Source organism: Monodelphis domestica, chromosome 5 (assembly GCF_027887165.1).
Source record: "Monodelphis domestica isolate mMonDom1 chromosome 5, mMonDom1.pri, whole genome shotgun sequence".
Taxonomy (NCBI): domain Eukaryota; kingdom Metazoa; phylum Chordata; class Mammalia; order Didelphimorphia; family Didelphidae; genus Monodelphis; species Monodelphis domestica.
This window is the reverse complement of record NC_077231.1, coordinates 266536843-266559654: the sequence shown is the minus strand read 5'-3', so window position 1 is coordinate 266559654 and position 22812 is coordinate 266536843. Positions and strand designations below refer to the sequence as shown.

Below are 22812 nucleotides of genomic sequence, written 5' to 3'. Positions count from 1 at the left end.
GTAGAGGGTGTTCTAAGAACTCTTTCAATTTCTATTTTGTCCCCTTGTTCTAGATTCTCAGGGCAGTTTTCTTGGATGATATCTTGTATTATGATGTCAAGATTCCTGTTAATTTCTGGCTTTTCAGGTAGACCAATGATTCTCATATTGTCTCTCCATCCTCTGTTTTCCTGATCTGTCACCTTGTCAGTGAGATATTTTATGTTTTCTTCTATTTTGTCAGTCTTTTGACTTTGCTTCATTAATTCTTGCCATTTTACAAGATCATTGGTTTCCAGTTGCTCAGTTCTGGTCCTTAAGACCTGGTTTTCTGCTTTAACCTTTTGGTATTCAGCTATGATTTCTTCATTTGTTTTTTAACCATTTCCCACTTCCCTTTCCAAAAGGCTTCCATCTTTTTGATAAGCTACCATTGAAATTCTTCCAGGACTGGTAGACAATTTCTGGGTTTATTTTTTATGTTTTGCCTTTGTTTGAATTTCTTCTGGTATTTCCACTTTAGCCTGGATTTTTCCTCCGTAAACATTCTCGAGGGTCAGTCTTTTTTGTTTGTTTGTTTGTTTGTTTGGAAAGATTTTGAGGCTCCTGTGCATAGTTAGCCATTTCCATATATGTTTTTCCTTACCTTTTTAGTCAGAAATCTGAGTGAGCTGTGCAGATTCTCTGTGTATGGAGTTAAGGATCAAGGATTTTGCCTGAGGCAAGATCTTGGATCTCTACAGTCCTTTGCAGGTCTTCTCTGTACTACCTTCCCAGGGATGTCCCTGCCTGCCTGGGTTTACAGTCTAGCTTGCTTTAGGGGTAGGTCCCAGGAAGTCCTAGTCAGCTCCCAAGGATGTAGAAGTGCCCCTTGCTCACTCTAGAGGTGATCCTCACTCACTTGCCGGTTCTGATGTGTGTGCCAGCTCTGAGCACCTAAGGTCTGCATTCCCTCGAGTGTGCTGGAGTTTCCTGTCTTGTTACTTTCAGGGGTTGGTCCCCGGCAGTACTAGTCAGCTCCCAAGGACTTAGAGGTGCCCCTTACTCACTCTAGAGGTGCCCCTCGATGGTTCTGGCCCATGCTGGCTCTGTCTCTGACTCTAGCTTTATAGGTGGAGTGGGGGAGGGTGGATTGGCTTGGGTTTGGGTGGAAGCTTTTTCACCCTCTTATAGTTTGGAAATGCCCCAATCCCACATACCTTCAATGCTGCACATTACTCTACAGTTTCTCCATTCTTCTGAAAATGATTTTTAAGATCTTTTGAGGTGGTCTTTGTCGGTGTGTGCTGGGGAGAAGAAGTGTACCACATCTAGATTGCCTCCATGCTTACCTGGAAGTTCTCAGGATGAGTCTTAATTACATAATCATTGACTTCTCTTAAATCCTGTATAAAATAATACATAACTTTGCCATTCTGATCTAACTTTGACTTTTTGATTGGAAGAATAGGAGTATTAAATTCTTAGAAGCAAGTTATTATGATCCCTTGTTGGATTAGGGATCCAATGATGGGTCTTATACTCTCAATTGCTTCTTTAGTCAAGGGATATTAAGGTACACAAGTAACTGGTCCTTCCTTAGTACTCACCCTGACTGGAGTAGCTGATTTCAATAGATCTATATCTGTGGAGGACTTTTACCAAAGATCTTCAGGGATATCCTCAGGTACTGGATAGACTAAATCTAAGTCATGCTCTGTATTGACTGAGTCTGAGAATAACAATGGAAAAAAAAAACTTTCAGAGATTCTTCTGGTAAATGTAAATGTAATGAGATATTAACAGTATCAGTGCATTGGATCATTGCCTTTCATTTATATAATAAATCTCTACCTAAAAGATTCATTGGACAGTCTGGCATACACATAAATGCATGCTCCACAGATACTGGAACTAAAGTAATCATTTTTGGTCGTAAATTTGCTTCTCTCTGTGGTTTACCAGTAGTACCCATTACTTCCATTGAACCAACAGCTCTGCAATTTTTAGGAAAACTTTGCAAATCTGATTTACTGGCTCCAGTATCAAACAGAAAGTCATAAACCTGGTCTTGAAAAGTTACAGACACATATGGTTCTGTATTATTTGGTGGTTGGAATGTTTCCAACACTGGTGCTAGCACAGTGACATCAGTACAAAGCTCAGCCATTTCCTGTCCATCCAAATTTACATCTGCTTGAATTGCATGATATTCTCAGGATTTAACATCTTTAACACCATAATCAGCTTTTTCACTACTCTTATCAATCTTTATCAACTCTACCTTGGTATCATTGTCTTCACTTACAATCACATTATCTTTATCCAATTTTCATTCTTCACTATTTTACATCATTTCACAACCAGTAGAATTTCCAACTAATTTTACATTAAATTTTTCTTTTTCCTCACAATTATTAATACTAAGTACATTATCCTTTGTTTTAATCACATTATTCATAAATTCATTAACCTTATCTGTATTACATTAAATTCCATAATTTCAATTCATTTTCTTTTTATTTTTCAAATACTTGAGAACTACAGGTACACCTTCATAATGAACATGCCCCTTTTTATCTGATCACCCTTATGTCCACTAACTACTTGACTGTACTTGGGTCTTGCTCCTGATTTTACCCATTCTTGCATTGTGTTCAAATCAGGTGCTTGAGCTCCCTGATACCAAGCATTTTGGCAATTATAACTATTTCATCTCTGATAATTGTTATTCCATCCATTATTATACTGCCCATTATATCCATTATTACAATTAAGTTACCTAGAAAATTGTCCTTTGAATCTACATTCCCTGACAAAATTTCCTGCTCGGTTACATAAGAAACATCTTCAAGGTCCAAATCTCCTTTCTCTTGGCCTGTATTGTTTGTTTGGTTGCACATATCTAAGTTCTGCTACTGGTTTTATTTTGTTTATTTCACTATCCCTTGCTTTACTTTCAGCATTCCTTAATTTCTTTTTCAATTCCTCAATTACTATATCCCCATCTTCATATTTATCATCATTATCTGTGGATAAATAAATGGCTTTTCTCTTTAACTCTTCCAAACCCATCTCTTCCCAATCTGGGCAATTATTCTAAAAAATAACTTTATCTTAGGACAGGCATTTTTAACAAATTGCCTCTTGATGTGTGCAATTGTGTCATCTGCTAACACATCAAGTTCTAATATTAATTCAGCAGCATCTGTTATTCTCTCTAGAAAATTGGTTGGTGATTCATTTTGTTTTTGCTTTATTCTCTCAAATTTGGACCAAGCATTTGGGTATTTGGAATGTCTTTATATTACATCAGTGATTGACCCCCTGGTCTTTCATTCTTCTATAATTAGGGCCTGGATTCATATCTGTTCCTTCAAAATCCTGTGGCCATGGGGTCAAAGATGGATCATTTATGGTCTCTTCTATAAATTCTCTCTCTCTTGGTTAGTAATTCCTTCATCAGTAAGAAAAAAATCAGTGTAGTCAGGGTCAAAGATCTCTATTGCTCTCTGAAGTTCTTTACCACTTTATTAGGTTCATTGGAAAAGCATGGAGTTCTATATCTGATAGTTTCTAAATCTCAGGAGTAAATTGTGTGTTTTAACTTTATATATCTCATCTTGTGTAACTACCAATATATCTCTTAGAGGGAATAAAGAAATCTGATTCTTATTATATTTAGCATTATCCGTTTCCAATCTAGACATTTTCTTAATATTTCCTTCATTAAATTCCTTGTCAATAGCATTATCCTTCAAATCATCCAAAATACCATTATTTATAATCCTTTTCTCCTTCAAACATAGTTCCATTGCTTCTATCTTATCTTTCATTATCATTATCATTTGCTTCATTTCTGAATCTTTTGTTATCCATAGAACAATTGCCCTTAATTTATAACCCACATAAAAAAAACAAGAATCTGCATTTATACAACACAATGAAACATAAACACATCAATGAAACATAAGCCAAAACTGTTCTGACATACAATGACATTACTGGTTCCATCCATTCATAAGACAAAACATTATAACAGGTGAAAAGTACCATAAGGGATATGCAGGAAACAATATCAGAAAAAAAACAAAATAGCATTTGTCATGTTTCCTGACATGATGTTCAATATGTACTTGTTCCAAAGAACAGGATACGTGTTATTAGTATCCACTGTAATTAACAATAATAAACACCAAATAACAGAACCAGAAAAAAGTCTTCCTAACACAAGTACTCCTGGTCTTTAGACTATTTAAAATTTAAACCTCCCTCTGTGTCAATCAAGAGTCAGAGTTCCATGTACCAGGATCTTAGAAAACAACCAGTTTCTGGGAAGAACAATGGAATGTTGCAAGTTACCCTAAGTGTCAGCTATTATAAACTATCTCCAATCTGCTCTGACCTAGGCCAATTCCTGTGTATTTGCCCTACTGACTTGCCAACTGAAATGGGTGAGAAGGTATAAATAAGGATTCAAAATGAAATATATTCATAAAATTAACTGGTTTATTTAGCTAAGGGGATGAAGGAAAGGGGATTAAGGAATAACTAATTTCTAACCCAAAACAGATTAAAACCCTTATAACTTCCTATAACTATTCTAAACTAAGTACTTAATTATTAACTAAGATTTTTGAGGGCTTGATAGGAGCAGAAACTAAAAGCCAAAGAATCTCACACAACTGGAGTCCTCTTGGGTCAAGTTGAAGTCCCAGTAAGAAGAGTAACTGTGCAGGTCCTCACAGTATCGAGAGGGGAATGATGATTTACACACACACTGCCCATCACTGTGAGGTAATCACTCACTCAAACACTCCTTCAAGATGGTCTAATTTCCTGACAGTTTCAAAATCTTTTTCCTTCAGAGAGAGCCACCTCCACTCACTCCCTATATTCTTCCCAGAGAGCCCACTGTCACTCCATACTCACTCTCAGCTCCTTAGTGCTTTGGAATTTTGACCTGCAGGATCTTCTACTTCTAGCAAAGAGCTAATCCTTACAACAATATGTACTAAAAGAAACCCATAGACAATGAAGTTACATAATAATTTTAGTGAAAGAGAAGATGGCAAATGACTTGCCTAGCTCTGTGACTTCTAGAAAGTTCTTTCAATTCTCAGTGCCCCAGGCAACCCAAAAATTACCCAAGAATTCCTTTTTTGAACCAGCAGAGGGAGTTTCCTTATGGATTATTCTACTTATCAGTGAATTCAGTCTAACCACTTCCTCTTACTGACCATGTCTATAAAATAAAATAGTATTAGGTAAACAGGACCAGAAAATAAAATGAAAACATTCATTTTCATAGATGTCAGTGAGAGTAAATATCTTTTGATGGGCAAAGAAGTAAAACAATTAGACATTTTAATGTAGTATTAAAGGAATATTATTAGAACAGAAGATATTTATCATTTTGTGTATATCATGGCTCCCCTTGAACCTTTGTTGAAGCCTATGGATACTTTATCAAAATAGTTTTTAAAGTCCATTATATACTATTAAATTTAATTTGGGTTTGGACTCTGAATATTTATATAGGTGGTTGCCAGGGATTTAATTTCTAAATCCCAAATGAATTACTAAAGTAAAATTGGAATTTATGGTAGTTTATTTACAATAGAGGGAAGATGTTAAGGAGAGAGAGAGAGAGAGAGAGAGAGAGAGAGAGAGAGAGAGAGAGAGAGAGAGAGAGAGAGAGAGAAAGAGAGAGAGAGACAGAGAGAGAGAGAGAGAGAGACAGAGAGACAGAGAGACAGAGAGACAGAGAGACAGAGAGAGAGAGAGACAGAGAGAAGGAAAGAAAGAAGAACTCTGGCTTCCTCTGAGCCAGGTAGAAAACTGGGAAAAAAGTCTCAAGACTATGGGCCTTTCTCAGAGGTGTAAACCTCTGAGCAAGGCAAGGTTACTAAGTCAGCCTTTCACTCACCAATGATGACCATCTAAAAGGAAAGCAGTCTGAAGTCTCCTGCATGAGCTCCTCAAGGCATCCAGTTCTTATTCCAGTCTCTCTGAAATACCTTCTTCTGGCCTCTGGTCCTCTTTTTAAAGATATTTTTCTCTTGTGTCACCTCCCCTAAATTTCATGTCTACCAATCACAGCAGGCATTCCTCTCCAGAACTGCCCACTCTTTAGTTCACGCCTTCTTTGTTTAGATTATACGTTTTGGGGTTACTTAACACCTTTTTTTGCTTAGTTCACCTTTTGTAGTTACTTAACACCTTTTTTTAGTTAAAATGGGTAGATCTACTTAAAATATTGAGTTACCACCTTTTGGTGATTAAAATCTAAAAATAGATTGTGGATTATAATTCATTCTTCCCAATAAAGGAAGAGCTAAGTACCTTCATTGTTACAATAAGGGTATTACAATTTAATCTTTACAATAAAGGTAGAGCTAAGTATCTTTGTTGTTACAATCAGGAGAGCGCTAAATCCAATCTTCACAATACCATATATAGAATTGTAAAGAAAACCAATTTGTATCTATATCTATCTATCTACCTATCTATCTATCTACCTACCTACCTATCTATCTATCTTTTTATCTATATCTCTCTCTATATATGTACATATATATATATTTAAAAACTTTAGAAGTCACAAGGTTAAGAACCCCTTCTTAGAAAAACCAGAAAAAAGGAAGGAAAATGCCTAAAATATTACTTTTAACAGTCCTCACTCCTGCAGGATCACATCAAGTTAATAAATCATACTCTTTAAGTCCACTATCCATCCCCAAATTGATGTTTATCAGTGCAACTAAATCTCTTTAGCAGCTACCTACAAATATTGTAGGAGGCCTAATGAATAGAGTTAAATCCTGTTGGCTCCTATTGAAACTTAAACACTTATTTAAAGGGGAACAACATGTCCATTGAACAAATTATTGCAAAACAACATCGTATCCAAATATAGTCCAGGAGGCCTTGTATCATCTGATATGGAAGAGATGTTGTTTTGTTTTGTTTTTAGCTATACCAACATATTTTTGTTGATGAAAATTCCCAGCAATCCTTGTTGTGCATGTGAGCCTCTGTTTCCCTTTGGTTCAATCTTCATCTACTAAAGAGGAATCTATCCATGCTGCTTCTATTCCTTCCACTTCTCTGTGGCTTTATTCTGATTCGCCTAATAACAGTATATTGGAAGATAATAGTTTTTTTTTCTAATTCATGAAGAAGATAAAAAGAAATTTCAAAACAGAAATGAAGACAGTCACGATTAAAGTTGGCTCATGTAGGTTGGTTTCCTATTCCGTTGCCAATGACTAGTGGCATTTACTTCTTCATTCTACTGGTATCCACCAGACTCTTCCCATTCCTTATAATTTCCTCTCCCACTATTCCTAATTACTTTTTTGGCCTCCTGCTATCCCAAGTCCCACTCTAAACTCTCCCACCTTTGAAAGTTGTTCTCTGATCACTCTTTCAGAAGGTCTGCCTTTCTTAGACTATGTACAGATGCATGTGTAACTTTTATCTGTTTGGTTAGATCAGGGACTACATATATCATTTTACCTCCTATTGATGCTATAGATACTTTATAGTTGTTTGTATACATTCTTACCCATTAGAAAGTGAGCCTCTTGAAAGAAGACAATTATTTTGCCTTTCTTTGGCTTCACAATGTTTTGGGGTAGTCCCTGGCCCATCATAAGCATTTAATGATTGTTGACCAACTGACTACCTGAATGTATCTCCATTGGGTCTTATACCAATGTGTTTCCCACAGTGCATCGTCCATACTTGGCAATTTGGCAGGAACATTGTTGAATCTATTCCATTGCAGTTGAGCACCTGGTAGGAAAATCGATTCTAGGGAGATAATTTTCGTCAGATGAGGAGGAATAGAGCAAAGTAGGTTGGTGATCCACCAACTATATCCATAACTCAAAATTTTGATAACCAAAGGAATGTATGCAGTAATCACTTCACCATTATATTTCATCTAAATATTTCATTTTTGCAGTGTGTTAAGCTCAGTCATTTTGACTGAAGAGGGGCAACCTCTATCAGTGTACTCTATATTTCAATTTTTGGAAGGAAAATGCCAACTTCTCCACTTAGTTACAACTCTATTGCCAATAGAAGAGTTTTGATAGTCTGAGGAGAAGGTAAATTGATTAGAAAGCACAGGGCCAATAAGGGAATGCTTGCAGACACTGAAATTTCAATTTGGAAAAGGAATTAAATTTTATACTTATAAAATGAGGTAGAATATGTGAAATTATTCCTAAAAGTTAAAATAATTGTGCAAAGAAGAAGGCATTCTTAATTCAAACATTTCTAGCAACAACTTTAACTCTGTAAACAACTCATAATAGCAGCATAAACCTATGAGTAAGCCATGTTTGCTATGACAAGGTCACCCACACATAGCATTTCTGTTTCCCTAAAGTCAATACAGTGTAGAGTACATAAAAGAAATGGCTTACCCCAAAGAATAATGTAGAGTCCCAATATGTCACACAGACATGTCCTAACTAAGCACTTTGGATATAATCCTATGGCAGAAAGACTACTTTCCTTTAGTTATCCACTCAGGCATACAAAAGTGAATGAGCTCTTCCAGAACAGCAGGGGACCGTTGAGTAAATTTTTTTCAGAGCCTTAATGGGTAGCCTAGGAGAGTCCTTTCACATCTTACAGTGAAGGAATAGTTCACTTTTAGGGAGCCACAATTTTTTCATCATAGGATTAGCCCCAGTAAAAAAGAATAATGCTATTGTTTCCCTCATTTTTGATAATGTTCATAATTAACTGTCTGTGTTTTTTCTCTTTAGAATGCCCAATAGGTTATTGCAAAAATGGTGGAACTTGTATCATTGAAAAGAATATGCCAATCTGTCGGTAAGAGCTATTCTAGTTCTTTGCTTATATGGGTTTATCTACTTTCAATACACTGAAACAGAACATTGATGCATATGATGTTATAAAGAATACACTTATGGGGGAAGCTAGGTGGCTCTGTGGATTGAGAGTCATGTCAGAGATAGGAAGACCTGGAATAAAATCTGGTCTCAGATACCTCCCAGCTGGGTGACCCTGGGAAAGTCACTTAACACTCATTGATGTAAAGATTAAAATTTAGGGGAAGCTGAGGCAGGTAGAAATTAGTTTCTCTCTGCAAGGAGTATTATATTTTAGAGGTTTATTAAAGGTTAAGGATTAAAGAAAATACAGAATAAGAAACACGTGCCTAGGCCAGAGAGGCCTAGACAAGATAATCTCACATCATGGAAGAGACGCGTCTGCTCCAAAACGGAAGTCCAAAAGAGACCACAAAAGCCTTTGCAATCAGATTAAATCCCTTCTTGATCTTGGCCCACCTGAGAATTCAGGGAGATTACAAAGCATTTTGGGGAAGTGGAGCAAGGAATTGTGGGGATTGAAGTCCAGAGTTCAAATCCAATTTTACATTGCCTACCCCATACCACTCTTCTGCCTTAGAGCCAGTACACAGTATTGATTCTTGGACAAAATGTAAGTTGTTGGTTTTTTTTAAGTGTACACATATACCTTGGTCTCCTTATTTGTATTTTGTTGAATTTAGAACAAGAAAGATGTGAATATATTTCAAAATGAATATAAATTATTTATTTATTAATTACTGTTTTCCAACTCTCAAGAATAATTTATTGAGTAGAAAGTGGACTTTAATAATAATATTGTTTGCTATATTTACATCACTTATGATATTTTAATGTGCATCCTTATGAAAAGAATTGTGTTAAAGGGAAAAAAGATTTGCTAAAATCTGTCTTTCTTGTTCAAGATGAATTTAGGATTTATTTTCTACATTTCCTTCATTATTTCACCTTCTAAAACTCCATTTTCTTTCAACAAACATTAAAATGAATTTAATAATGTAAATTTTTAATTTGTGCAGTGGCTGTCAATTATGAGTTTACATCAATACACAGATACGGAATCTGCATGTTCAAAAAGAAAACAAACAAAAATAAAGCAGCATTTGGAGGAATTATTTATACTTCTTATCATAGATGTTTTGATTCTTTTTATTTTTTAAGCCTTTTGGTAGTTATGTGAAAGTTTTGTGAACTACAGTGAAAATTATTCATACACTGATATCACATATATCACACTATTCATCTCCTTGGGAAGGAAGGGAAGAGAACAAGAGAGAAAAATTTGAATCCTATAATGTTAGAAAATAATTGTCAAAATTATTACAACTTGTTACTGAAAAAAATTTTAAGAAGTAAATCATGCATATTCCAATGTGTTTTTTCTGTGACTATTTAAAATAAGAGATCTTCCCCTAAAATTATGTTGCTTACTAGAGAAGTGTTTGTGGATTGGTCAGTAAATCAATCACAGAAAGGTTTCCAATGAGTCACAGCCTTCTAATAGTATTAAAAATGATCTGGCTCTATGAACCTGTAATCCTTTTTATTTATTAATTTTTTTGCTTGGATCACTATTTGTGTAATTTTTTTTTAATTTTTGTTGTTGTTAATTTTGTTTACATAATTCTAGTGGTAAAAGGTCAACTATGTGTTTTAGTGGATAACATATTATACCTTGAATCAGGAAGCCTCATCTTCATGACCTGAAACCCAGCCTCAGATTCCTATTAGCTGTGTGACCATAGACCAGTCACTTAACCTTATTCTCCTCAGTTCCTTATCTTTTTATAATTCTTTTGAGAGCCAAATTTGAACACTGAATTTTCTTTTTCACTCTGGCCATTTTCTCAGGAATGCCCAGAATTACTCCATTTCATTAAATATTCATTTCTTCCCCTAGAATATTATGCTCAGTTTCACTGGGTAAGGGATTTGTGTTGAAAGCCTAGATTTTTTTTTTCTTAAAGATGATCATATTCTACACCTTCCAGTCATGTAATGTAAAAGATGCTAAGTTCTTTGCAATCCTGATTGTAGTTCCCTAATATTTTATATTTTCTGACTGCTACTTGGGATTTCTGGAATTTGTTTATAATAGTCCTGGGATTGTTAAATTCAGGATTTCTTTCAGGGAGTGATCATTGGATTCTTTCAATTTCCATTTTCAACTTTTGATTAAGAATATCATGGTAGTTTTCCCTGATAATTTCCTTCATATATGGTATGCAGGTTGTTCTAATCATGCTTTTCAGGCAATCAAGTGACTCTTAGATTATCTCTCTTTGATCTCTTTTCAAGGTCATTTGTCTTTTCAGTGAGAGATTTCAAACTTTCTTCTATTTTTTTAATTTTTTTGTATTTGTTTTGTTTCATGCTTTATATAATCCTCTTTCAGGGGAAGCGTATCCTTCAAAGTAAGAAAGAAGCATAGCAAGATAAATATTTAATAATAATATTAGTTAATAATATCAGCTAATAACATTTCTTCAATGCTTTAAGTTTACAATTAGGCATTGTTTTATTCGAACTCATCTAAAAACAATAATGTAAAATAGATATTGTAGCTATTCTTATTCTCATTTTGTAAGTAAGCAAAGACTTAAAGGTAAAGTGATTTGATTGTGTTTATCATAAATCTCAGAAGATAAGTTTGAAATTGGGTCTTTTGGAAATCCCAAATTCAGAACTCTAGCCACTACTCCATGTTATATAGTCAGTTAGTAAAAAACTGAGTGGATTGGGGTATAGCATCATCATCATCATCATCATCATCATCACCATCATTAACATCAATATCACCAACATGAACAACATCATCACCATCAGCAGCATCATCAATGTCAGCATCATCACCAACATTGTCAAATCCTCCTCTTCCTCCTCCTCCTTCTCCTCCTCCTCCTCAGCACCATCAATTTACAAGTGCCATGCATTGTGCTAACTGCTTTACAATTGTTTTCTCATTTGATTCTCACAACAACCTTGGGAATTGGTTTCTTATTATTCCTATTTTACAAGTGAGGAAACTGGGACAAATAGCATTTAAGTAACTTGGCCATTGTCACAGAGCCAATAAGTATCTAAGGCTTAATTTCAACATGAGTTTTCCTTACTCCACACCACATGGTTGATTCACTTCTGACTGATTGCATCAGTTAAGTGATAAAAATTATTTTTTCACACATCTTTATTTTTCTACAGTTCTTGCTGGAGGAATTAGATCTAATAAAGACTTTCTCCCTTTTTTGTCCCTACACTCTATGACTTAATCATTCAATTCTAAGGTCTTTCTAGGATTTCTAGGATTCTGAGGTCCTTGTGACCAATAAAGATCAAAGAAATCCTGCCAAGTTATTTACAGAAAGTCATGCTTCAGCTCCGACTCATGACACCAGGCACCTCCTTTCTTTATTTTAGGTCTTTCTGTTGTCAGGGGAGTAGAATGGTGAGAAGGGGAAGAAAGAGAAAATGGAAAAAGTATTCACTAAGTGCCTACAATAAACCAGGCACTCTCTTTAGTTGCTTTGCAAATATTGATCCTCCCAACTACACTGGATGATAGGTGCTATTACTATCTTCATTTATAATTAAGAAAACAAAAGCAGGCATTTAATAATTTGCCAAGGATCATACAAAGAATAAGTGTCTGGAGGGGGAGGCAGGTTTGAACTCATATCTTCCTGAATCTGGCCTATTGTCAATGCAATGGAACACAGAGTTGCTAAGTTTCTAAGTATTTGGAAGGAAGGGAATGATATTTTAACTCCTAAGTTTTAAAGATGGTATTCAATGTTTAGTCAATGGGATTTTTGCCCCTACTTCACTGAAATTTTATCAGGTTTAAATGAGATGATATATGTGAAATAATTCAAGAATCTTAAAAGCTGTTTAGAATAGTAGCCCTGATCTCCTTCAGTTTCCTTCCTCATTACAATTGATAGTTGCTCCAGTTACCTGCACCATTCTGAAGTCATCTTACTAACTATGCCTCTGTATTTTCTACTTTTCTTGCCCCCTTAGAAATATACCTTTTCATTTCTAGAATCTTAATCACATCAGTGCTGTCATTGTCCTTAAAAGGAATTGAAGGTCTCCATTTGCTACCCTATAATTTTATAAACTCAAAATATCCCCCTCTGACCAACACTGTCAGTTCTGAGTTTTCCCCCCAATTATAATGTATATTCCTTGAATACAAGGTCTACCTTGAATTTCCCAAAAGGGTTATACTTCTTGGTACATAGTAAGTACTTAATAGTTTTTTTTTAATTTTTTTCTTTTATTCATGTTTCTGTTATCTATTCTGTTGTTGAATTCCAATTTAAGTTCTCAGAAGATTGTATTTTTATACTCATTCCATTAAGTTTTAGATAGTGAAATAAAAGTTCCCCTTCCTCTTTTCTTCAAGATTATACATATAGACACACACACACACATACACATATATCATATATATGTGTCTTATCCTGAGTTTTTTAAAAATATATATCTAATTTTGTATTGTAACAGTTAAAATTATAGTTGAGACTGAAAAAAATCTAAATTTAAATGGTCACCTAGGAAAATCCCAAATAATAAAATACCCAAGTCATCTGCCAATTTTTATGGTGATTTAATTACAACAGGAGGAAGAAAATATTAGAGGGAGAGAGAGAGAGGGGGAGAGAAGGAAAGGAGTTTAACTCTGAACCACTCTGGCTCAGGCTGAGCCAACACGTGCATTAAGGCCTTGGAGAGCCAAGGCAGGGAAAGGGGTCAGTCCTTATCACTCATGTGACCAATCTAAAGGAAAACAGTCTGCGAGGCTTCTCCAACTTCAAGCTCCAGGATCGAACTGCACTCTAGCCCTCCTCACAGGAAGTACTGAGAACTCCAGAGGTTGTTCTCTGCCTCACTTCCTGTATCTCACATGTGCCAATGGTGGCTCAAACTTAACTTAGGACCACCCAGAGGTCTGTCCTTTTTTTGCACATGTCTGTTGAAGGCCATTTTCTCAAATAATTAAATCTTGAGTTTGATGCAGTCCTTCCTAATCTTGTTACACTGAGTAGGGTGGAGAATGTGGGTTTCCAGGACCTGATTCTGTTATTCCAAGTATCTCTATTGTTATTGATCAGGAAATAGCTAAATCAGATCTTCTAAAGAATGGTCTGATTAGGCTGGAATAGTTTTGAAATTCACAGTATTGAGGAGTTACACTTATCGAGGCACACTATTGGCTTATGGAATGAGAGGCAACCAACTACAGCACTGTGGTCTGTATCCTGGGGACTGATTTTCTCAGTGACTATAGGTTAATAAGAATATGGGAAAGGTTTATAGGAGAGTTGGAAGGGTTTATAAAGCCTTAAAATATATATAAAATAAAATAAACATAATGCCACTACTTTGGGGATTTTCACCTATCGAGGGAGGTCTCTGGAACATAACTCCCATGATAGGTGAGGGGTCACTGTATATATAATTCCACTTTAAGAATTATATGAGGCTTCTTCAGTTTAGAACATATTCCAATGGAGAGAAAAAAGAATTATTGGTTTTATCAAATTAAGGAATATTTTTCCTCCAAGACCTTTGCTCATGGGAAACTATTATTTGGGCACAAAATGGTGAAACAGATCTTTTCTGAGACCAATATCTTAATGGAAATCTTGGCCTTTCATGAATAACTCTCACTTTCCCTCTTTTCCTAAGAGTTAAAGTCCATAGCTTATAAACAGACAGTCCTTGTCTCCATGCTTGAATATTTTCTCTTACCTTCAATTTTGTTAGTTTAGTCACTCTGGTTATTAAACACTGAGTACAGAGAATTATTTAGTTTTCATTCCTGTTGCTATTTGTTCTTTGAATCATTCATCTTCAGAGTGCTTGCACCATTTGCATTCTCAAGTATTTAGCATCTCTTAAAAGAACAAACTAAGTTATTCATAAAATTTACCTTTTACATTGTGAATGTTTTCTTTAACTTAATATTATCTGTACAAGTGAATATTCTTCATTCCTATTTTTAACCTTGAGATAACTATTTGTAATTTTCTGACAAATTCTTGTACTTCCAAATAAACACTAGCCTTTTTTTCCCTAGCAGCATATATGCTTCTTGGAGGCAGGGAACATTTAAGTCTTTATACTGTAATATCAATGTTTAGCATAGGACTTAATACATCAAGAATATATAATATAAATAGTTGTCAAATTCATAATTTAAATAAGGTAAACAGGTTAGGAAAGAAAGAATGTGACTAAGGGAGTATGAGAAATAGGAAAGAGATATAAATCATTTGTTGGTACTCAAATTATAATAGTTTAGTATATGTCCTGCAATAACTTCATTCTTTCTTTCCATAAAATAAAACCTCTATTTAAGGGGCAAGTGTGAAAATAAATATATTGATTGTTAAGTGAATAGAACATGAGGGTCAGGAAAACCCCAGGTAAAATCCTGCCCTAAACACTTATTTGCCATAACCTTAAATATTACCTCATTATCATTTTTCTCATGATATCAACTATATCACTCCTTTAGCAGTCAAACTTGATCCAGAAAATATATAAATGCATACATTGTCTGAACCAAAGAGAAAAGTCAAGTAAACTAGGCAGAACAAGCCTCTAAGACCCTTTTATTTTCCTCATGAACATGCTAAAAACACATGCTAAGGATGGAATAATGTATTCCTCAAACTTCTTTTCTCCAACTTAAACATTTCCCAAATGGTTGGAGATCAATATTTAAAAGGATTTTCCAAAATATTTCCATTATGCTTTGTGAACTAGAAAAAACACAAGCCTTTTGTTTGGTTCCTTTATTATTGTTCTGTTGTTTATTGATGTCTTCAAGACAATTCCAACAGCAAGCTGAAATGAACAGGCTGCTCTTTACATGGTATCTTTAGGATAAATGAGCCTTCCATAATTTCCTTTTCTCTGATGCCAAAAAAATGTTAGTTCCATTTGACCTAATACAGATATAAACAAGCAAAGAAAATCTGGCATTTGATTTAGTGAAAAAGATGGGACAAATAGCCACTCTTCCACCTTTCCTGTCCTCCGCCCCCATTCTTTCTCTAGATATGAATTCAGCTCACATCAAATGATACAAAGGAATCCATATAAATAATATCAAGAGCCAATTTTTCTACATGATCCTTTCTGTACTAGGAAAACCCTTCTCTGTGTTAAGCACTTGTAGTATTAATGCATTGGGCTATTGAGTTGTTTTTATATTTCTCATGCCAACCGACTTTTTTCTCAACTGAGAACTGCCCTTCTCTGACCACTTGGTGTAAGTGCCTCATGACTAACCCATTGCTTCATCTGGGGAAGGCATTCTTTAAGGAAGCAAAGGAAATGGCCCAGGATTAGTTCATTCATCTTCTACAACAGTGAGTTTCTTTCTCATCCTACAAGAAAAGGAATAGAATATTTTATACCCTGCTTAGACTGCTAAGAGATTTTTTAAAGGTGTTAAGCATTTAGTAATTTAATCTTTAGAAACTTCAAAGAAATAACAGCTGATATAAATCCAATTTAGCTGTATAGGGATATGTTGTGTCTCTTTCCAGAATTGTTCCTCATTTGTCAGCCTTCCTACCATGGATGGGATCAGTCTCATGATGCTGGCTTGGAGTAGTTTATCCAAAGAGCAACCTTGGATTTTGGGTGTCTTAATGTGCCTAGTGATACTCTGTATTTGGTATTGGGAAGGGGACCCCAGTGGAGTTGAGGTAGCTCAGATAACTCAAACTTGGAAGAAGAGTGAGACAGTCATGGCTAGGACTCCATTTTTAACCTTCCTAAACTAGACCCCCAAGGGGCTTTTGGATCATGAGTCATCTTGTTCTGCTCTGATCTTCCATTGCTTTTCTTCATGCTCAGCCAGCATGGATTTAACTGTCTCTCAGTTGAATCTCTTTGTGCTGTTGCTAAGTGGTTGATGCCCAGCTGCACAGAAGCAACATATATTGAGCAAATGAAGAACTTTTTGAACTCCAGCTGCTTGCCATTGAAATGTTGACAGATTCACACGGCAACTTGCATTTTAATTTTTTAAAGAACCCCTGTGGGACTTTTCTTATCCTGATAGCTCTTTTAAAAGAAGTTTGCCATTGCCTTAATCAGCTATTCATCTATAACTGCAAGGGATAGGTGCACTTTACTGATGAACATTTTCTTTGCCCTCTAGGAAAGATTTTGTTCATATTCCAGACTCTTGAATGAAAGCCTATGCATGTCAGTACATTCAGAAATAACTACTCTGTTCATAATTTATAAAAACCCTGCCTTCTTGTATATGTGTTATGAGGCAGACATGCCCAACTTTGGGATCTTGGAAATGAAACAGATGTTACTGGGTTTAAAAAAAAAAAGATCAGTTTGCTTGAAAGAATAATCATTATGAAAACAAACTTTCCAGTTGTCTAGGGAGTTTCACATGTGAAAGGATTATAGAATCACAAATATAGCTCTGGAAAAGTCATTGGAGGCCAAATACACTAATTTTTTTTTTATTTCAAAATTGAGGAAATGGAATTGCAAGGAAGTTAAAAGATTTCTTCCAACAATACTCCAGCAGCAAGTATCAAGTGAACCAAGGATCCCTGACTACAGAGCCAACACTTGAAATGGTAAATAATACTATTGAAACAAATAACTGCCAAGCAGTTCTAGCATCAAAAGGAGAAACTTGAAAGGAGAAATCTATCTCTTTTTTATTTTAAAAAAAGCAAAAGAAGGGATGATTTTCTGTCTTTTAATTTTCATTCTTGTAGATTGAACTTTTGAACTTATTCTACTAATTCAGAGGGAAACTTTTCCTTGAGATGCCACTGACCTTGTAACATGATTGAAACTGGGCTGCACAGACTTTCTGATTGCATAGGGGAAAGTTCAAATCTCATGATACTTTATTCTTGAAATTGCATTTATTTTCCTTTAGCTCACAATGGAAAACCCACAGATTTTTGCCTAAAGTGCCAGAATAAAAGTGGTGGTGTTACTTACTTTGTGGATGGTTACAATGGAAAATAGGGTTTGGGTGTGTTATTCAATTCTATGCTATTCAATAAAAAATATTTTTTTCTTATTAACTTTCTCTGAGGTAAAAGTAATTATAACCAGGGCATGGGGTTGGAAGGCTGATGGGCTGAGAGTAAAATCCTACCAATTCCTGAAACACTGACTTATATGAATAGTGAATTAATGAACAGAAATGAGTGTATATATTCATGACAGTGATGAGTAACTTTTATTTTTCTTTTTAAAAGCACAGGAGAGTATATAGAAAACAACTAATCAGGGAGTTAATAGTTGAATATTTTGTTGCGTACTCAGTGACATAAATTTTCATTCAAAAAAAAATCTTACTGAATACTCACTGTAAACATGGCCAAAATTCAGGTGCTTTCAGGAATAAAAAAGATAACACAGAGATTGTGGAGCTTCAATAGTACATACTTACAAAGCACTGACAATGTTCAAAGAAAATGGGAATGCAAAGGTAAAAGGGACAGGAAGTTCTCAAGTTGCTTCCATTCTATTGGTGGTAGCAGGGTTAGAGAGACTATAATATGGTGTATATTCAGATTGCATTCTATGTTCTAGCAATATTAATCTGCTTGGCTCTGTATCTCCTGTTCTCTGCACCTTGGCACTAACTATTTGCTATGTGTCTATTATTCTTTCACCTCTAGCTTTGAGAGCCCCTGGTTTATTTCAAGGCTTAGCTCAATCTTTACTCTCTACAACCATCAAAGAAGTGCCTCCTGTGAGCCATATGTTTTGCTAAATGCTGGGGACTTGAATATATATTTATGCACAAATCTATCTTTCTCTATCCATCTACCCATCTATCCATCCTTCTTTCCTTCCTCCCTCCCTCCCTTCTACCTCCCCTTTCTTCTCTACCTCCTTTCCTTCCTTCCCTCCTTCCCTCCCTTTTTTCCTTTCCTCCCTCCCTTCCTCTCTTCTCTTTCTCCTTCCCTCCCTCCCTTCCTCTCTTCCCTTTCTCCTTTTCTCCATTCATTCTGCCTTCCTTCCCTTCCTCCTTACTTTCCATCTACCTTCCTTCCCTTCTTTCCTTTTACCTTTCCTCCCTCCCTCTCTCCCTTTCTTCCTTCCATCTGTGTGTCTGTCTATATCTATCTGTATTTATATACATGTATGCACATATATATTATATGTATATATGCATGCACATGTCTATATATGTACAAATATATTTTTATACATAAGTATGTATCCTTATATACTGTGCCCAGTAAACACATATAGACAGTTGATGTAGTCACAGAGTATGGGAGTTAAGAAGTTCTGTTTTTACTGAGAAAGGTAAAAGGAACACCTACTGAACCTTATAGATTAAGTCTGATCCTAGGCTATAATTTTAAAAATGAATTGACACACATTTATATGTGTTTGTGTATAGGATACAATTCATAGTGTTTAGGAGACATTTCCTAAATGATTATTGAATGATTTGTTGAAGTATCATGCACGATAAGAAGTGAACAAGAGAGAGAAGAGATACAACACATTACAAAATTTTTGAGGAGGGAAAGAAAACTCGTAATTGGATGGCTTAGGCAAGGTTTCATAGAGGGGATGGCAGCTTAGGCTAAAATCTAATGGGAGAAATATTCCATGTGAAAAGGCAAATACAAAGAGAAGGCAATGTGTGGTTAAGTTCCAAATTATTTGTATGAATGTTAAGTGCTAAAAATTGAGTGTGGTTTGGATGGAGTAAAAAAATTTATTTTCAAAGAGAGAAGGACTTAGTGTGGGCCTTAAAGAATGAGTAATAGAAAGGAAACTTATTGAAGGCACAGATATTTCATACTTGCATTTTTATGTGCAATATCTGCCATAGTGACTTCCATATAATATATGCTTAATCATACTTGAATTAAATTTGTAGAATTTAGACCACTATAGAAATAGGAGGAGGGAATTCTAGGTAAGCGAGTGAGGGTGAGAGGGTTGTCAAAGTACACTATGATAAAATGGAGATGAAGCTTCACAAAATAAAAGAGACAAGGGGAGAGGCCAACACTATAGAAGCAAGAGATTCATGCACTATTAAAGGGTAGATTTGTTAGTTTAAAAAATAGTCTAACAGGGGCAGCTGGGTAGCTCAGTAGATTGCCAGCTAGGCCTAGAGACGGGAGGTCCTAGGTTCAAATCTGGCCTCAGACACTTACCAGCTGTGTGACCCTGGGCAAGTCACTTGACCCCCATTGCCTAGCCCTTACCACTCTTCTGCCTTGGAGCCAATGCACAGTATTGGCTCCAAGACAGAAGGTAAGGGTTTTAAAAAAAATTTTTTTTTAATAGTCTAAGTAAAGACAGTCTATATCATCCTCCGTGGGTATTCATTTTACTTCCTCAGTAAACAAAGAACTCAGTAACTTTCATACTCTATGCCTATATCCATTGTAATATGTTTTTCTACTGCTGAAATTTCTAGTACGAAGCCACTTTTGTGTCGGTATACTAATATATCCCAAGTTGATTGATTTTCATTTTTTCCTCTAGTGTAAAATTTCAGTGTATCTACTCTCGTTAGCATCCTTGACTATGATATTCCCATCCCCACATCACTTTCACCCATTAGTTATTTATCTAAGTGCTCTGCAAATAGTCCTAGGGCCTAAATAGTACTAAACTCCTAAGGCTGGCCACATAGGAACTTATAGGAAAGGGGGAGAAGAATATAATCGTGAATGAAAAATTTACAAATAACTTAGAGACATAATTTGAAAAGAGTTGGCCTGAGCCAAGTCAAGAGATATGAATCATGAAATCATAGATTTAGATTTGGGGGAGATTTTAGAATCAAATTCCACATTTGACTGAAGAAACAATTGAGTCAGGCAAAAGTCAAATTACTTCCCCAAGACCATAAAACTAATGAATATCTAATGCAGTTTTTAAACTTGGGTCATCCTGACTCTTAGCCTAGCACTCCATCCACTGTACAATGGAGTTGCCTTTGTCCTAATTCTGTCTCTGTCACAGTCTGCTAGTATTGCCTCGGAAAAGTCCTTTTTCCACTGTAAAGATTAAAATTTAGGGGAGATGGGGAGACTGAGGCAGGTAGAAATTAGTTTCTCTCTGCAAGGAATATATATTTTTTAGAGGTTTATTAAAGGTTAAAGATTAAGAATATACAAGTAAGAAACATGTGCCTAGGCCAGAGGCCTAGACAAAATAACCTCACATCATGGAAGAGACGCCTCTGCTCCAAAAACCGAAGTCCAAAAAGCCCGAGCCCTTCAAAAGCCTTTGCTTAAATATCTTCTTGATCTCGGCCCAGGTGAGATTACAAGGCATTCTGGGGAAGTGGAGCAAAGGCTCATGGGGATTGTAGTCCTGTATTCGAGTCTATTTTTTTACATCCCCCCCGTGTGATCATTTGTGGAAAAATTAATTTTTCCCCAAAAGGATCATAAAAACATAATAAACTTAAAAGATTACAATAGTGTGAGGATAAGAGAAAAAAGAATAAAACCAATAATTTCTGAACACATTGACAAAAAGCCGTTAGGGGGCAGTCCCCTTTGGCATAAAAGTATACATACAAATAAATGTTCAATCAACCACACCCAAAGTTCAATTTTGTGCAACTTGTGGTCTGGAGGCTTCTTCATGGTGGCTTCTCCAACAGTTCAGTTCTGGATTCAGAGAGGTAGCATCTTCTTCACCTAAAATTCTTCTCAAAAGGAATTTAAACTTTGCAATTTAAATAATGATATTTTTTACATTCCCCCGTGTTGTGGGTGATTGAAAGATTCAGAATCAGTTAGGGATGCATGGCTGAGGTATGAGGTATATGAATCAATTGGCAAGAGATATTAAAAAGACACCAGAAAATCCAAAAGAAAAGAAAAATTTCTGGATGAAAATATAGACTATCAAAGTCTTATGTGTAAAAATTCCAAGTAGAAGAAAAATAAATCTATAACAGGTCCTTCAATCAGGGCCCAATCAAAATGATCTAAGTAATGATGCATTTACCCAATCAGCGCCAGGACTACAGAAAGGTACCACACTATGAGAGGCAGAAAAGAAAGGGACCAGATTATAGAAGCCAAGTAGGAGCCAAGGTTTCGGGGATACTCATTTGTGAGTATTTTCAGAGTGAGTGTAGATACAAGGAAAGCCTATGTCTTAACAAATGTTAAACATAGTAACCTTGAGTCTTCACACTAGGTTCAAGACCTTTGTATTGGCCTAGAAGTGCATCAATCCATCCTAGATTGGCCTTTCTTTGGTCCTATGAAATGGCTCTTGTGTGTAGCTCTTGTCCTGGAATCAGACAGAACCATTAAGCAAAGTCCTATAATTTATTTAAATAATTAGTGGCATCATTTTTATAGTCACAAGCCTTTTAGGGCATGTATTAGCAAATGTATCTTAAACTTAAAAATCAAAAGGTTAAAGAAAATCTTAATACTGGTGACATGTGCTTCAAATATAAAAAGGAGAGAAAAAATAATTTAAAAAAAACTGAAAAAGTATATTGCACATGCAAGAAAAATATAATAATAAAAGAGCTTTAAAAAATTCAAAAATATAGCTTATAATCATTGACACTCTGTGTCAGTTAAGAAAATATAAAATACAAGGCTTTCTCACCAAAAAATGAAATCCATTTCCTCTTTGTATCTGGCCATGATCACTGTGAGTAGAAGGCAAATGAATTGAACAAGGTTAACAATTTTTCATCTTTAAAAATACAGTAGTACAAATATGTAGATATCAAAATCCCCAAAATTCTCGATAGCCCAATTAATTACAATAGCAAACAAACACACTTTCATATTTCACATAAGTTGCTGTATGACATTTTTAAAACCTATGAATTGATGGACATTTGTCACAATTTTTACAAACATAGCAATCTTTAAACCTCGGTAATAAACATATATTTTTTTTAAACAAAGTAAAACTCATCTTGGGTTAAGAACATAATCAAGAAATC

General features: G+C 35.3%; 1 protein-coding gene across 1 annotated transcript in view; it reads left to right on the top strand.

The window, feature by feature from the left end:
- MALRD1 (MAM and LDL receptor class A domain containing 1) overlaps positions 1–22812 on the top strand; it is a 1015998-nt gene that overhangs the window by 882706 nt on the left and 110480 nt on the right. The window contains exon 37 of the mRNA XM_007504899.2: positions 8745–8811. Within this exon, the coding sequence (XP_007504961.2) occupies positions 8745–8811 (67 nt within the window). The remainder of the gene's footprint in view (positions 1–8744; positions 8812–22812) is intronic.